The sequence below is a fragment of the Carassius gibelio genome, chromosome A10, assembly GCF_023724105.1.
Source record: "Carassius gibelio isolate Cgi1373 ecotype wild population from Czech Republic chromosome A10, carGib1.2-hapl.c, whole genome shotgun sequence".
Classification (NCBI taxonomy): Eukaryota; Metazoa; Chordata; class Actinopteri; order Cypriniformes; family Cyprinidae; genus Carassius; species Carassius gibelio.
This window is the reverse complement of record NC_068380.1, coordinates 17,062,335-17,080,769: the sequence shown is the minus strand read 5'-3', so window position 1 is coordinate 17,080,769 and position 18,435 is coordinate 17,062,335. Positions and strand designations below refer to the sequence as shown.

The 18,435-nt window shown below is 37.8% G+C and overlaps 1 protein-coding gene across 3 annotated transcripts in view; it reads left to right on the top strand.

The window, feature by feature from the left end:
* Window positions 1-18,435, top strand: part of LOC128021408 (ADP-ribosylation factor-like protein 15) — a 44,142-nt gene that overhangs the window by 6,134 nt on the left and 19,573 nt on the right. For 2 of the 3 annotated variants that reach the window (XM_052608536.1, XM_052608535.1), the window contains exons 2-4: window positions 9,315-9,459; window positions 9,681-9,740; window positions 15,850-16,058. In XM_052608536.1, coding sequence (XP_052464496.1) covers window positions 9,315-9,459; window positions 9,681-9,740; window positions 15,850-16,058 — 414 coding nt within the window. Of the gene's footprint in view, window positions 1-9,314; window positions 9,460-9,680; window positions 9,741-15,849; window positions 16,059-16,853; window positions 16,961-18,435 lie in introns of all 3 variants that reach the window. The other variant, XR_008185538.1, reaches the window with a different exon arrangement.

The window sequence follows — 18,435 nt, the reverse complement described above, 5'->3', positions numbered from 1 at the left end:
AAAGGTGTGCTCATTCAAAACAGTTACGTTTGATCGTTCACTGACTGTCTGATTTAAATCCAGCGGTTCTGTTGTTTTTCTCTCACAAGTTTAGTGATACAGGTAGTGACGATTCCCAGTAGAACCCCCCCCCAAAAGCTGAAGCTGAAGGTGTCATGTATGTCTCCAGACCTGAACCCTATTGAGCGGAAAGTTGGAGAAGCACCATGTGTCTAACATCCAGCAGCTCTGTGATGTCATTATGGAGGAGTGGAAGAGGATCCCAGCAACAACCTGTGCAGCTCTGGTGAACTCCATATATATATATATATATATAAGAAAAAAGTTTTTTTGTTATAGCATTTAGAGCAAGGGTGACGCCATTTTGCAGTACGACCACATGTGACGTCACAGGGTTGATTCGATCTGATGGCAAGTGCAGTCATTTGTACATTCTGAACACATACTTTGTTTGAAATGGAGGAAGATGACCTTGAAAGCACTGTTAATTCCATAATAAGTGCAATTGTCCATGCAGTAGAGTTTATACGGCGATGGGGCCGAGCAGTAGGACCTATCAGGGGTTAAAGAAGTCGTGAACCTGCTGGTTTGTGGGAAAGTGCGGGTCGGAAAATACTTGTTTACGTGGATACTCCTCAAAACTGTCATTCCGAAGAGCTTTGTGTGCATTTGCTGATAAAGGCTGGATAGAAAGCTCAATTTGGTAGCCTTTTTTTTTTAAATGGTTGCATTAATTATGTTGGTTATATATTTTTTAATCAAAGTGGAAATCACTTGACTAAGTAATGTTAACTAACTGACTGCTTCACTTCCACTTTAAGGCAGTGCTAGATAACAATGGTGCTCACACAAAATATTGTCACTTTGGACACAGTTTTGACTTGTTCACTTAGGGTGTACTCACATTTGTTGCCAGCTATATTGACAATAATGGCTGTATGTTAAGTTATTTTCAGACGATAGTAAATCTATACTTCTATACAAACAGAACATTGACTATTCCAAAATATATCCAAGTTTCATTTCTATAGTATTGTCCCTTGAGAAGATATACTAATATGGTTGCTGAAATGTGAGGGGTTTACTTACTTTTGTGGGACACTGTAGAGTATTTAAATAACATGCATTGTTGTGCTCAAAAACCAGCATGCTAATTAAAAAAATATGGTAAAACATCAACTAGTCAGCCAACTAATCAGTTGTTGGATGATTATTTAACCATCCTGACATGTTCCTACAAAGAATACTGTAAGAAATCATCCAGCAATATGTCCTGTGTTTTTCAGTACTAGACTAGTCGTGATTTTAAAGCCGATCTCATTGCAGTACAGTTCGAGGGTGGACAACATCTCTGGCAGACAGCGGCCCGCATTGTAGACTGGCTGGTGTTGAAATGGAGACTCCATTCATGTATTCTCCGCACTGTACTTCCGTGCTTTGATAAGCCAGGATGTGGCAGTCAGGTCGCAGAGTTCCTCTCTAGCGGAGAATATCCCACTGTACACTATGGGTAGTGAGACCTAGGAGCTGCTGGGAATTAGAAACTTCGTCAGACCAAACAGGATGCCACTCCAAATACAGCCCATCAAAGGTGGGAGCTAAGCTCCCAGTCCACTGGGTTTGAAGGCTGCCCTGGCCATTCCAGATTCTGGGACCATTACTCAAGCCATCGCTCACTGGCAAGTCACTCGCTATTCAGAAAGTCTAAATAAAATCCCCATTCACTGGTTATTTAGGTAACGCCGGCTTAACCTAATGGATGATGTGATTGTGTGATGGTTTCTAAGGGTTGAGAATAGCATTGTTATCTGAAGTGTTCTATTTGATGTTTGGAAATTAGAGCTTGTTATTCCGTGTTTAAATGCTGAAGGCGGGCTAGTGGTGGAGATTTATAGCCTAACGCCAACGGTGCAGGAGCAGCAGGGGGAGCTTTGTTGAACATTGTTGAGACCCTTCCTATCCTGCTGAAGTTTTAATACTGTGCAAATCCCCATGCACTCTATTGACTCAAAACTCCAATACAGTGATATATGAGATATTCACAGTGTATCCAGTCACCTCGACGAATCAGCATGAGAGGAGGAGAGAATATTCTCAGTTTACTATTGAGCCACAGCTTTGATAGAGGGTTTAAATGCAGAAATGTTTAACTTAGATTTAATATATATATATATATATATATAAAACAATAATGTTCTGTAATTTTTAAAGTAGGTTTATTTTAGCGGATAGAGACAGAATGCCAACCAAACAAATCCAGAAAAAAACACATTATATAAAGGTTAGAATTGATTTGCATTTCAGTGAGTCATATAAGTGTTTGATCCTCAAGCAAAACATGACTTGGTGCAGAAACCCTTGTTGGCAAGTACAGGGGTCACCAGGTTTGCACACATCGCAGGAGGGATTTTGGTTCACTCCTCTTTACAGATCCTTTCTAAATCCTGAAGGTTTCTTGGCTGTCATTTGGCAGCTCAAAGCTTCAGCTCCCTCCACAGATTTTCTATAGACCAATTATAGGTTTGTAAACAATCAGGATGCTATGTTTAAAAAGGTTAAAATAGTTAGGTTTAAAAAGATTACTGATTATATTGATTAGATTTTTTAAAATATTCTCTGCCTATTACAAGAGCTTCAATGAAATTGATGTTAGATAGTGGGATAGTCTTACAGATCCAAAACAGGGTGATTTTTTTTTTTGTGGGTGGAACCTATCTGGTGGCAGAAAATTACGTTTTTTCATGTTGTAGTCTATGGAGCAATGGAATAAAAAAAAAGAAGGTGAATTTGATTTTATATTTAAAAATTTTGACTTTGACTTTATTCTTGCAGTTAAGATTATATCTCACAATTCTAATAAGGAAAAACAACTCTTCATTCTATCTTTTGCCTTCGACTCCTCTGTTTTAAAAAAAAAATCAACATAGGAAACTATTATAAATGTATAAAAATAGGCTATCATACAATATTGATATTTATCATGATATTAATTTTTCCATTAATGGGCAAGGAAATGCTTTCCATATTTTTGTTAGACCTTGAGAATGAAGGTAAACATAACTTTGTTCATAATTCAATTCAACAGAGGAGCTAAGTTTTAATTTAGGGCCCTGTGAAATGCATTTTATTTTCCCCTAAATTCAGTGTTTTCCATTTGATTTCTGATGGATTCTATGTTTCAGTACAAATTTATCATAAAAAAATGGCGTCTAGTGAAATGATTTAATAAGACTTGAACAGTTTAATTCTTTAAAATGTGATCAAATAAAAACTGGAGAAAAAAAATATAGCATTTTTTCTATTTGTATTTTTTTATTTTATCAGGCATGATGCTGTACAACAGAACTGTATAAATTAATAATAATAAAAACTTGATTGTATGATAAGTAATGATTTACTTTGATAATTGCAATGTAGTATACAGTAGTAATATATTCAGTCATCATTTCGAATTAATCCAGACTTTTATTTTGAAGGTTTGTCGTGAAGGTCTTTACATTTTAGTTTCAGCGTGTATTTGACGGTACTTTTTTCTCAAATGAAACTTAAGCTGGTGAAGTGAATCTCAGAGCAGCTCTGAAGATGAACTGCATGTGTTCATGTCCTCATATATTGAGACAGATGCTGAAAACACAGCGAGTCACATGTGTTTGAGTTTGTTTATAGGTCTATAGGGTTGAGGTGTGGAGACTGGCTAGGCCACATGACCTTAATGTGCTGCTTCTTGAGCCACTTGTTGCCTTGTCGGTATGTTTTGGGTCATTGTCATGCTGGAAGACCCCTTCATGACCCCTCTTCAGTGTTCTGGCTGAGGGAAGGAGGTTCTTGTCCAAGATTATACAGTACATGACCCCGTCCATTCCCCCATTTCTTCAGAACATAAACTGAGATTTTTAAAACAAACCGTTGCAGTCTTTCACTCTTATAATGTGTGGATGGGAATCACGCTAAAACATAAAAAAAAAACACACATACACAAATCTAAATTAAACCCTATGGCTCATGACAAGCTAGGCAATATCACGCGATTATGAATGCTGATAATACCTAATTTTCATTGTCACTACGGCTCTGTGTAGTGAATACTGCTCAATCTGAAAGCAGGTGATGATGATTTATCATGGGGACGGCTTTATTGACAAGATGCGCATGACATTTGAATGGGATTAATTGCACGGCCCTATTTCACAAATCAATATCTAACCTTTATATAATCTGTTTTTTTTTTTCCTGGATTTCTTTTCTGATATTCTGTCTACCTGTTAAAATAAACTTTAATTTCTTTGTAAGTGAGCAAACATACAAAATCAGCAGGGGGTCATATAAATATTTACTCCACTGTATACACACACACACACACACACACATGCGTATATGTGTGTATGTATCCAACTTTACAACTTGAAAATGACTTTACAGAGCTTTACAGATCGAATTATACACAAATCAACAGAAAAAAATTATGTAAATGCTTTTATAAAATTTTAAGCTACCCTTCTTGATTTTTATATATTTTGAGTTTTATAACTGAGCATATTATAAGATTTCGATTTCACGTGACACTTAATACTGTTTATCATCACAGGAATAAATGATATTTTATATTCAAATAGAACACGCTTATTTGAAATTGTAATAATATTTCACAATATTGATGTTTCTACTGTATTTTTCTCAATCAAATAAATGCAGCATTGGTGGGCCTAAGAGACTTTTTTCAAAAACATAAAAACCCTCTCAACCCCAGACTGTTAAACAGTAGTTTATCTCTGCACAATTGATCCTAACCTCCACAGTGCAGTTCCACAGTGACTCCTGCCAACATTTATCCTCCTTTAATCTCTTTTGAGTTCAAGATATTAAACAATTAAACCGTTGCCAAGCAGGTTTGGCACTTAAAGATGCTTGTTTCTTTAAGACCTTGCATCTGTGATATGATTTTCCCATTTCCCCCTACCTTTACTATAGAACAAACAGATGCTGTTTGCTTATATTGTGCGCCAGCATGGCTCTGGTCCATTACAGGCATGGGACTACCTCTTCCTCCCAATCCTCTGATTGTGTCATCAATCATAGTTCGGACCCTTCCTGTTTCCTGTTGTTGGCCTTTCCAGCTGGCAGTTGGCCTAGCCTGTGTTAACCTGGAAGTAATGTAGAGTAAGATGGGCGTTAGTGCCATTGGTGGCCATTTCCCATTTTATGACAATGCCTCTGGGTCCTTGCTTATGAAACCACCACCAGTGCATTGTGACTTTAGCTCCAAAATTAGGCTTCCAGATGTAGCCCTTTGTACTGTTGTTGAAGGCTATATGATGTTGATTATCAATGATGTCCTGCACTTCTGCTGTAAAGATTAGCCCATTGATGTTGATGTTGTAATAATGGTGTCATTTACTCTGTGCATGATTAACAGGGTAAAGGGGATGCGTGCGTTTATACTTGACTTACATGCCACTGAACAATATATTACAACTTCCACTTTTGTCTTATTTTGTGGGTCAGTGGAATGTACATGCTTAGTGTATCTATTAATTTGTTATCATCATCAACAGCCAACTGATAAAACCCAGTCTTACAGTTTTTCCTTTTCGATAAACTCTTTTACTCTGGTTTAAGTCAAATATGGGAGAAAAGATATGTCACTGTTTTAAATGTAAATTTCTGAATTCAATAGCTTCAAGTCAGGATAGTACAACTGAACTTCGTAGATGGAAAAAAATCGTGTAAATGATGCCTATTAGTAGTCTGGCATATTATTGTAATTATGTATTGTTATTTATTTAATTATTATTTTGGTTGTGTTAAAATACAAATATTTGAATAATATTTGTCCCCCAGATAGAAGTCATTTTGTCCTTTATATTTGAAAACATTCTTAAAGGTTATAAATAAGGTGCAAGGAACTTTATATATATATATATATATATATATATATATATATATATATATATATATATATGTGTGTGTGTGTATGTGTATATATATATATATATATATATATATATATATATATATATATATATATATATATATATATATAGTAATAATAATATTCCATTGTATAATAAAGTAATATACAATATTAATAGTAATAGTTTATAGGTAAACTTGTCAAAAATGATGTAAAACTTTTTCAGAACCAGATGAATGATTTTTTAAAGGTTTTTCCTTTTCTTGATCTGGAACACTTATATTTGCTGTTGACCCTTGTAAGTTTAGACTTCACCAGTTTAATCATTTATTTTCAAACTATAATTAAAGGACCTGTGCTGTGCTTATCCTTATGCATGCTGAAAAGCTTGTAGATGAATCAGAGCAGCTTTCCCTTCTTAGAAAAAAATCTTCACAACACACCACTGTATGAGCTCCTGCCTCTGTCCTAGATCATCACTTACATCAAAATTCATGATTCTTTTTCTTTCCTAATAAGAGGATGGTTTATGACAGAGCCCTTCTTCAGTCCTGCGAAGGTTATTTCATCTGTAGTCTTGACTGAATTGTCTTTGAATATTGTTATCTCTTTGATACACTATCAGCAGACTGAAGATCATCAATTTGAACTAGACGGGGACATTGTTTGTGCTGCCATCTTGTGTCTGGTGAAATGCTTCAAGCATTTACTCCATCAGGAGTTTCCTGTTCCAAAAGCATATCAGTTTTGAGGTTGTTTTCATGGACTGCTGCAGGCTCTTTTGTTTTGGTCTCCTTTTGAGAGAAAGTGTGCCAGCAGTTGTTGTACTTGGGTGATAAATAATGGGTAGTATAAATAATCTGTTTAATTTAAATTGACATTTCTTAGACCATGACATTAGTCTCGAAAGCAGTGCCCAAAACACACCAGGATCATGGTGGTTATTTTTAATAGAGAACTAAGGCTCACTTTTCCTTCAAAATATGTACAAATCAGATATTATTTTCCCTGTTTGCCTGGAGTTGGTTTATGTCAGCAGAGAAGTGTTTCAGAGAATAGCAGGATATTCACTGGGAAAAAAAACAATGTAGGGCGAGACATGATTTTATCCATTGAGAATTGATTGGATTGTGAATAGTGGTCTCTATACATCAGCTGGTTGTGAAAACAAAACAAATGTACAAAAAAATGTTATTTTGTTCTTTGCAATAATGCTAAACGATGAAGCTCAATAAGCATAGAAAACAAGAACGAAAAATATGTACAAGAATATTTTTTAAGAAAGTAAATAGGATCACTTGAGATTTCATGTTGCTTTTCATAAACAAAAGTATAGGAATCTAGAGTAAAAATGTGGCTTATGGGCACAAAGTCCACATGCATCTCATTTCACATCTTTCAGAGCCTTCCGAAAACAAGGCCACTGGTAGATTTATAAATATCGTAACATATTTGGAATGCTTGCAAAATCATTTTTATCAGTATAAACGGCTACTTTTCAGTGTTCATCGGGGAGGCAGGTGCCTGTTGACCACAGAAATTTGTAGTTTCTGAATTAAGAAACAGTAAAAAAACCACTTCAGTCTCCACAGTCATTGATGTAAAGCTCAGTGTGTCCACTAGAGGGCAGCAGTTACTAACCATGCATCTAAACTCATTCTGTATTCAATTTAGAGTGAAAACCCACAACACTCCTTAACATATTCCTTGCAGTCACATGTTTAAACTTAATGACGGATAAATGAAGGAAACTAATGCACACGTGTCTTGATTTCTTGCTGTACTGGTCACGGTTTACCCTCTTCTGCATCAGTGCCAGCGTTTGCTTGGCTCAGCTGTATGTCACATGACACCTTAATGCACATATATTAATGCTTTGTTCCAGTGGCACTTCTCATTCTCTCATTAAGAGATTTCTCACGCTCTTTTAACTCTCAGCCAGTTTGTTGTCAGTAGTGTCTAAGACTCTTGGTTTCACACATTGTTTCCCGTAATCTCTCAGGGCACAGCTTATAACAGGGTGGTTTTATAGATTTCATTGTCCGCTTTATCACAAGGCAAGTGAGTTGAAGTGAGACGAACTGTCAGTATCTTAGAGTGCAACTGTCAAGCTCCGGAAGTTAAAATCCCATTCATCCCAAATCCCAGATAAGACAATGAAAAGACGAAACACATGGGTTCAAATGAATGCAAACGGGAAACTTCTGGAAAGAACACAATGGGGACAGGATCACACACATAACATGGAACAGAGTCTGACAGTTGAACTCTATAACCACCTTTTTGAATATTGATGCAGACTTTTGAAAGTATGTATTGCCACCTTTCTGAAAACCAGCTGTTAAAGGGACTCATTTTAAAAACCTAATTGCATAACTGGACAGCAATTTAAGACATTTTAGGTGCACGAATAAAAAAAGAAGCTGTTTCAAAAGGTAGTAATTTTTCCTTCACGTCATCTCAGAATGCAGTGCAGTAAAACAAGTTAAAGAAATGTATAACATTAAAAGGATTACTTTTTTTCTAATATTTGTGCTGTGATTATTTCTATGCTCATTAGACTCTAATTTTGTTCGCTGTCTATGTAGAGCATTCCAATATTAGTCACTTTTGACGGCGTGTCTGGGTCCGTATGCTACGTAGGCAGGAGAAAGTTTTGCAACAGAGGTTATTATGAGTCTCTTTTCAGAGATACAGCTAGGCTATACGCAGGCAACCAGATAAAGACCTTCAGATGTGAAAATGGGAAGAAAAAAAAACTAGAACAATATAATACAAAATATCGGTTTGTTTTTCTGACCATATTGCCCGTACAGTCGTAACACAACACAATGCTTCCTCCTTGCACAATGTGCATGTCAAGCATGTGTTGATTTCCCTGGCATGGTCCTTATAGCAGGAAGCATTTGATCTGATGTGATGGGATGGGTTTAAACAGTATTATGGGCTTTCTTTATTTGTGTGTGTGTTCTGGTGGTTAGTTCTACTTTGCTCTGTTGAAATTTATTGGGCAATTGTTTTATTTGCATTATCACTCAATGTCATGACGTCAAACCAAGGGTCCTGACAGTGGCTTACAGAAAGCAGGGCTGTTTTTGGCGGAGATATATAGTGGTGCTCACTTATCCCAGAACACTGCGGTGACTTTGGGCCCATATGATTTCAACTGAGGCACTGTGCGGTAGACTTGTTTTTTCTTTTGCAGTAACTTTTCCTCAACCAGATGGTGTCAACAGATGTCTTTGAGAAGTGTTTCGGTTTCTAGAGTGACACACGCATACACCCACAGCCTTTCTTTTGCGGAGAATCGCAAGTCGAAAAAAAATCACACAAACACGAGTGGGAAGTTTTTAATCGAAATAGTTGTGAGCTTTTTCTAACTTTGCTCCTAACCTGTCTTCAGTGTTTCAGGACATTGTGCTGTAAAGGACCTCCCCCTCCCAGACCAGAATATGACGTGGTTTGTATCGGTCTGACGGGTTCTGGGAAGACCAGCCTGCTCTCCAGACTTTGCAGTGAGGCAACAGACAACATCGTCCCTACCACAGGTCAGCCCAAGACCAGGCCCGTCCTGCAAACACAAACACAGATCTTTGCATTTCCTCTTTGCTTTTGAATACACCTTTCCTTCAGATTTAGCCTTGCGATTGTCTTTAACCGAGTACTTGATTACATCTCGGTCAGTGTAGCAATGAAGGTGTTTTAATGACTTCCTTTTATGAATTCCTCATAGCTGCAGTTTCTAATGTTGTTTAACTTTTATTCGCAGGTTTTAGCATTAAGGCCGTCCCGTTCCAGAATGCCATTTTAAATGTCAAGGAACTCGGAGGTAAATACTCTGTTGTTAAAGAGAATATTACTTTTATTAATTGATTGATTGATCGATCGATTGATTGGTCAACGAAAAATAAGATTGTCCACAATATAGAGATGGAAATTATTTTCAAAATGCTTAAAACCCAGACGTCAAGTTTTTAGAAAATGTGTCTTAATTGATTGTAATGTCATGTGGTATGGCCGTCAAATTAGAAGTAATAACATATTTTCCTTTTAAGAACAATGTGAGTGTGGTAACCTGATGCATTTTTATGGTAACCTGATGCATTTTTAAGGATTATTTGATTAATAGAAAATTTAAAAGAACAGCATTTTTGTGAGATTATGAATGTCTTAACTCTCACTTTTGACCATTTTAATGTCTCCTAGCTGAATAAAAATCTTACCTAACCCACACTTTTGAATAGTAATGTACGAAGTGCAGTGAAGTCATTGAATGTATGGCTAAATTAATTGATCCAATTAATAAAAATGTATTGATTGATGTGACAGACCCATTAGCGAAAATCTGCAGACACACCTGTAACGACATTTCAAGCCATTATTTCACCATTATTTCACATCTGATCTTTTGAAAACTACAGTTCAGCAACACATCGCCTGAAACAGCACGGGGAATATGAATGTTATTTGACACAGATGTTGCATGAGGACCTGACCAGAAAGGATACAAACTCATTTCTTTGATGACTAATAGTTTTCTCTTCAAGGTAAATTGAACCCCAGAAAGAACTAGTGCTTGGATCCGGCACGCAAAGGAAATGTTTCAGATGTCCCTCACTCAGTGAACCCAGAGCTGTCTTGGCTTTGAATCTGTTTTTAAAATGAGTGAGTGATGACAAGAATAAGAGGGTGTTGAGGATGCAGGGAACCCGAGGGGAAGGGAGGGCTAGATAGGCGAAGAGAACCCCCTGTACATCTGTACATACTTCTACATATACTACAGTTGAACACTATAGGATTTTTGAGAAATGTACTGGTTGTATGTTTTTAATGCAGTTAGAAAGCCAGGTTGTAAAGTAGGGATGAAATGACATTCATCCAATCTATTTTGCAAATGCATGTTATAGATCTTATTGTGAATGATTCATGCATGTTTAATTTTTTTTATTCAAAATGTCAAGACAACCGACATCTCCCTCATGACTTATGCCAGATATCTTCAATCATTTAGTTTGCTTAAACCCTGCCCCTTGCTTACAATTGACAGCAGGTGTGCATTCATATTTAGGAGCAGCGTCCACATCTCAAAATCGAATCAGTATGCTATCACTTTAAATTTCGACCTGTTCCTGATTTTAAAGGCTTCAGACCCTGTTAATGGTGTAACAATGAATTGTCACAATATACCATGATACAAAAATCCAACATTTTTACACTGACTTCTACATTGATTTAACCCTTAAATATGGAGTAACCCAACCATTGGTTTACATTTTAAAATGTACATTTTTAACCCAAAAATTGGCTTAGTCCATATTTGACCCAGCATTTTTAGAGTGTATGTATCATGTATAATTCACTCAAAAAATAAAGTTTAGACCGATTTAATATAGGTTTTTTTATTCACATTTAAACAATAATCAGTGCAAAACACCCATCAAATATGGAAGCACATTTGAGCTTTCATTTTTGATTTATTATTAATAATTGAATAATAAAATACAATTATTAATAAAATACAATACTTAACATTTTATAAATATATGTTGTTAGGGACAGAATGTCTCACATAATTCTTATTTTTAGCTAGGTGGGAATTATGAAAATACCTTTCTGGTTAATGAACAATGCATTCTGTTAACTATTTATTATTATTATACAAATAGAAATGTAACAAAATTTTGCCTTTGTTTACAGTATTGTCAGAGTATCATGTTGTGAAACTAGTATTTAGAATCAAACTTCTCCTTTTGTGTTCCTCAGAAGAAAGTAAACTAAATAATGACAAATGTTCATTTCTGGGTGAACTAATCTTTAAAAAAGTGAATTATTATAGGACAGGTTTTTGTGAGAAAAAAGCCCTCAATGGGAGATCGTCTTGAAATTGATGAACCTCTGAATTCTCCTTGAAAACTGGTATAATTATGTCCTTTTTTTTCTCTTAAGCACTTTGGAAACCTTTCCTCCGGAACTCCAACAAGTTCAGCTCAGTGTCAGGGACCTGGGGAGCGCGACCTCTTTTCCCCCCAAAACACCAGTGTAGGGTTACGGCTGGGACATTAACCTTGAACCTGACGCGGAAGGCTCATGTCACACTTTATTGATGGAGGTTGTGTGCTGGCTTGACACGCTGGCTCTCCCATCGTTTCCGCTGCGGCCATCGAGACGGTTTACCGTTCCGCCGTGTTATCGCTTAGTCTGCCTGTCTGGCCCGTGTTTTGGGTCTGCATTAGTGATTTCAGGAAGCCGGGAGACTTTCAAAGCGTTGCGCTGTCTGTGTGCATTTTCCATCAATGTCACGATGACACCCTGTGCAATCTGCCAGGCTGACAGGCGCACCAAAGAAGGGAACCCTACATGCTCACTTTCACCATCTCACAGCAACCATCTGAAAGCACTTAGCAGACTCTCTCTTTGTTTCTCTGGACCACGGCCATGATATAATGATTTCTGCGAAAATGTGCTTTAGTTGCATTATCACATGAGATTGTAATGCACCGGCCCATTGCTGATAAATGCTGTTTTGTTCCGTCACATTGTTTTCGTCCTAATGCACATGTTTATGCGTTTGAAATGAAAGTAAACCGCTGCTTTTCAAAGCCTAAGACCTCCCAGTGTTTTGATTTTCTTTTCACAGCCAGTAGATGGAGACTTTGAGCAAAATTCTACAAAAGTCAGGCCACAAAGTGTTGATGCACATTTGAGACTGATGAGATGTTGTGTTTTGGAAAAGCCAGGCCATTAAAGGAAAGAAATATCAGGCTGAGCGATTATGCATTAATATTTAATAGCGCTTGGTAAAATGGCAACAGCTGTATGGAAGCATATGGGTAGCAATTTTCAATTTTGGGATGTAATATGCAAAATGACAATGCAATATTTAAAATGACAATGCATTTCTGTATTTACATTTACATTTTCCAATACATTTGTGCAACGTTTGGTGCAAAATGTGCCCAGCTACATCTGATTAAAAATTATGCTAATTAACAGTGAGTGTAGTTTCAGACATTACAGTGCTTCACCAGCACTGACTCTTATTCTGCCTGCAAGAATGAAAAGACCGAGCTGAAAGTGGAGCGATTCGGCCAATCAGATGAAAGCAGCGTTTCAGCTCCACCCACAAGTGTGAATGAAATATTGAAGCCATAAACTGAAATGATCAAAACGTACACGGACCAAGTGTCTTGTCCATGTTCTCTCACTTCAATCCTCTTCTTGAGATTTGCGTCTCTGACCTTCTGCAAGCCCCGCCTTGTTCACGCAGTGATTGACATGGCGCGAGGGGGCCGACGCGTGACCGGCTCGGAATGCATTTTCAATGTGCACATTGAATTTTGCTAGATTCGTTGCGGGACATTAAATGAAAATGCAATCGTAAGTGTCTTGACTGTGAGTGTTAATGCATTTAAGAAAAATAGCATTTAAAGGGGGGGTGAAATGCTTGTTTTCACTCAATATCCTGTTAATCTTGGGTACCTATAGAGTAGTACTGCATCCTTCATAACTCCAAAATGTCTTTAGTTTTATTATATTTATAAGAGAAAGATAATCTGTACCGTTTTTTCCTGGAAAAACACGAGCACCTGGAGGCGTGACGTGTGGGCGGAGCTAAAGAATCACGAGCGCGAGTAGGCTTTTGCATTGAGAGCGTCTGGAAGCTGTGACATTACCTTGAGGAGAAAAACATCCAAAACAAACCATGGCTAACAGTCAGATTCAGCCGTATATTTATGATCCAGAATCAGATCCAGAGGCTGAAATTTAACAAGAGCAGTAGCAGCAATGACGTCTCTATGTGGTATGTATTGAAACTGTATATATTTGCCTCTATATCAAGCATCTTCGAAATGCAGAGAACAAACAAAAACACTTGCACAACTCCGTTGAACTCCATCCACTGGTCCCTTAATGTTTTATTTTTTTTTTTTTTGGTAATCTGTGTAGGGTTGTCTTGCCCTGGCAACCAAAAACACACTTCTTTTGTGACATTTCGGTCTCTCGCTCTGATCAGTGAATGTCTCTGCTCTGCTATACGGGAGCGCGCGCTCTTCCGGGAGAAGTGCCCTTAGGACCCATATAAGGAAATTCCGCTCCATCTAACGTCCAATACTAATTGGTCCAATAGACCAATACTTAAAAAAACTTTCCGAAACTTGTGACAAACCGGAAGAGGTATTTTTGGAACAAAAATACTCCTTTAAACGTACAACTTAATTTGAAACTTTGTCCATGTTTAGCATGGGAATCCAACTCTTTAACAGTGTAAAAATCATGAAATAGCAATTCACCCCCCCCCCCCTTTAAATTATCATTTTGCCACAGTTTTTGCTTGAACATGTTAGACATATCTAATCATTTCTGTAATACATTTTCATTTTAATTTTGCATCTTATAAAGCGTTAAAATTAGTATTCATTTTACATATTAAAACTGGTGTATGAAATGGCATGGTATGAAATTATGTAATTTAATTTTCATTTTCATTTTGCACCAAACGTTGCACAAATGTATTGGAAAATGTAAATGTAAATACAGAAATGCATTGTCATTTTACATATTGCATTGTCATTTTGCATATTACATCCCAAATTGAATATTGCTACCCATATGCTTCCATACAGCAGATCAAACGCCTGTTAATTAGATGAGTCAGCTTCCGACATTGTCTGTCTGTGAGGATCCCAAATATTTATTGTGAGTCACAAATTGTCTAAACATCTTCAAAAAAGCATTATTATTTCTTTGGCCGGCTGTCGTAAAAGTCCTTTCAGGCTTTCATGTCAGCGGTTGGAAAGCTGTTGCCGAATACTGCAGTGGATAATACCTCATGAGAACTGGAAGTATTACATTGGGCATCATACACAGCGATGATATTGGGGAGTCAAGCTCTGAAACTCAATCTGCTTGCTGGAGTCTGTTCCAAACGTGAACCGAAACCTCTAGAACAGTTTTAGTGCTTATAATTTGGCAAGGCATAACTAAGAGCTCAATTTGTGGTGTGAACCATTAAACTCATGTCCAGTGTGTTTAGCGAGGGGGGAAAAAAGGATTGCGCAGCTGCTTAGTGTCAATCAAACAGCTTATACGTTTTGGTGAACTTCAAGAGCTTTTAATAAAGCTGTCGATTGCTGTCTGCTATTGATTTAAGATGCCACCTTTTCAAATAGCATTATGTTTATTATTTCATGCCTAAAGATGAAAACAGAGAAATAAAGCTACTTTTTAGGACTCATGGTCATAGGATATGATGCGCATGAGGCATGCTATTAATTAATACTGCGCATTCCATTCAGGAAAATCATGAGGACGAGGTATTGACAAACTGCTCTGTTTTTTCACGGTTAGGGTACAGGCCCCGCAGTGACTCACTTTAACCAAAGCCATGCTGCGCTTGTGTGTCTTGGTGGCCACATTTTTGTACCCCCAAATTGCTCAGCACAAGAGAAACCATATGTTCACTGTAAAAGTGGGCCCATTTGAACTGTGCTGTAGACTGGCCATCAGAAGAAACCATTTTAATATGCTCTCAGGGTTGACTTTAAAGAAACACTGCTGCGTTGAGCGCTCTTCGTTTGGACACGGCTTTTCCCACAGGCCTCCCCGAGCGAGAGTGCGAGTTGACATGCGTTCTTGAAGTCATAAAAATACATAATGCAATATCCGCAGTGATTTTTGAAAGGGTCCTCACAAAATGTGTTCCAGCTATGTTTAAACTGATGCTGTGTCCAAATGCTGTAGTGCATTTCCCACTCGGTTACCAAAAAGTTTCTCATTGTGATTTTATGTTTAGAGCTTTGCCTTGGTTTCAGCATCTGATTTACATCCGTCAGGAAAAACACCTTTTTTTTTCTGCAAAGGGGTTAATGTGTGTATTAAATGTTATGATTTCCAAGCTGCGATCGTGACGGTGTGAATTTCTGTGTTTTGCGGTGCAGGAGCGGACTCAATTAAAAAGTACTGGAGCCGGTACTACCAGGGCTCTCAGGGGGTGGTGTTTGTTTTGGACAGCGCTTCGTCGGAGGAGGACCTGGAGATGGCGCGTACAGAGCTCCACTCTGCCCTGCAGCATCCGCAGCTCTGCACGCTTCCCTTCCTCATTCTGGCCAACCACCAGGACAAACCTGCTGCCCGCTCTGTACAAGAGGTAATCTAATACTCGCTTAACACTTCCCTTCCTCACCCTGGCTAACAGCCAGAACAAACCTGCCACCTGCTCTGTACAAGCCGTAACTTTACACTCGCTTAATACTCACCTAATACTTCCCATCATTATACCGGCCAACCACTGGGACAAGCCTGCCGCCCCCTTCATACAAAAATGACCCTAATGCTTTATACCTCCCATCATCATCATATACTGATCATACACTCCATTCAAGAGGTCTGGAACTCTGTAATATTTACACACCCTCATTTCATTCCAAACCTAAATGACTTACTTTCTCCTGAGGAACACAAGAGAATATGTTTTGTTAATAATACAAAGAAATTAAGATGGTCCCAAACATTAGTTGCATGGATAAAACTACAGTTTTTCCAAATTATCTTCTTTTTTGTTCAGTAGATGAAAGAAATCATACAGGTTTTAATGATATTGTGAGGAAATGATGACAGAAGTCCCCTTTTAAGCCCAGGACACACCAAGCCGATGGCAGTTGGGCAATGTTGGGTGGTTTTTGGGTGTCAGTCAGCTTTAGTTTTTTTTTGGGTGTGTTCTGAACCATTGGCTCTAGTTGGACGCCATCAGTGGTTTTTCAGCCGGTTCTGTATGTTGAGTCAGCGGCAGAGCTAGTTGGCGAGAAACAGAGCTCCAATTGCAGTTCAGCTTAGAGAATGAGCAAACAAGAAGAAAAGGAACTGATAAGAACTGAGGAGTAAAGAGGGAATGCACAGACACTTGCTGTCATAATATTTGTTTCTTTCTTTCTTTATCCACTAGAAGAAGACCAAGGGCTGACGATGCCAGTGCCATTTGCAACTTAGCAGACACGATTGAAAAAAAGCTACACAAACCGTCAGTAATGGGCGTGGCTGGTGTAAACAATGGTAAAAGCAAGTGCTGCTGGCTTTGTATATCCACAGCCCTAGGTCTTCCAGTTTCCCTGTTTCAATGCCAAATACAGGCTACTGCCACCTGCTGGTTTGGGAGAGTTATGTTATCTGATGCAAGAATCCAACTACATGCTAGTTGGCCATTAGCAGTAGTCTGTCTGGTGTATTCTAGTGCAACATTTTTTGCCCCGACGTAAGCATCATGAGGCAAAGTCACTGTCCCCTTTCCTCAGCGCTAGATCTTTGGCATAGGTTTTGTCTGTCCCTACCCTTAAGGCAAGATGTCACTCTGCACTTTGGCCAGATATTTCCAGTCATGCAAGTTCAGCTCCTATAGAGTGTTTTCACGACATGTCATCAATCCGTAAGTCTGCCATATTGGTGCCACTGAATGTAAACAATGAATGAAGAAATGAGGCATTTATATAGCATTATATAAATACCAGTGAACCTGAAAATGGTGCTGAAAATGGTCAGTTATTGTCATGTTTTGGGCTGTACTAATCAGTGGGGCCAGGAAAAGCATTTGGAGTACTATAGACTGCCAAAAGTTAAAACAATTCACAGAGAAGAGTGCAAAAACTGTCTGAGGAAAGAAGGCGTTAGCCAAACTGAACCAGGATTTCCAGGGCGAGAATCTTGACGACATTTATGTTTGCTCTTATCATTTCTAGTCAGGTAGGTGAAATAATAGGCTAATATCGTAACTCAGTGCTTCCTACTCATTGAGCAAAATCGAAACATTCATTTAGGGATTTGTACTTCACCTAGTACACTAGTCCTTCTCTAAATGATTTAGCAGCTTCCACTTGTTTTTTTAATTTTTTTTAAAGATGTTTTTGTTTACATCTGAGTATCTCCAATATGGCCATGCATCCGGGTAACTGACCAAAATGTGGCATAGGTACAAAAGCTCGGTTTACTTGAAATTGTGATAGAGCAGAATTTCCTGAGATTTGTCAGTGTTAGACAACAGATTGTTTCTTTGATCTTTAGCTCAAATCACACACAAACTGTTAAGCCAAGGCTAGTCATGTAAATACATATTGTAATGAAAATTCATGTCTCTATGAAAACTGCAAGGTGGGACCTTAGCCACCATAGTTGAGTGTAATGATTTTCCACATTATTGTTTTTATAATTTATATGTTGTAGGCTCTTTATCTAAATTTCAGCACTTGCAAAGAGTTAAAAAAAAAAAAAACTATTTTGCATTGAGCAGTTTAATCCAAGTCTTCTGAAGAGTCACGACCGGGTTATATGATGAACAGATTTAATGATTTTTTTTATTCACACATTCATAAACATAAAGAAAAGCTCACCCACACTTGCTTGATACACAAGAACAAAACTCATTGCATTTATTGCAGAAGACTTTCAGTGGAGGGGCAGAAATCTCTCAGATGTGACAATTAAAAATATCTTCATTTGTGTTCAGAGGATGAAAAACATCTGATGGGTTTGGAACA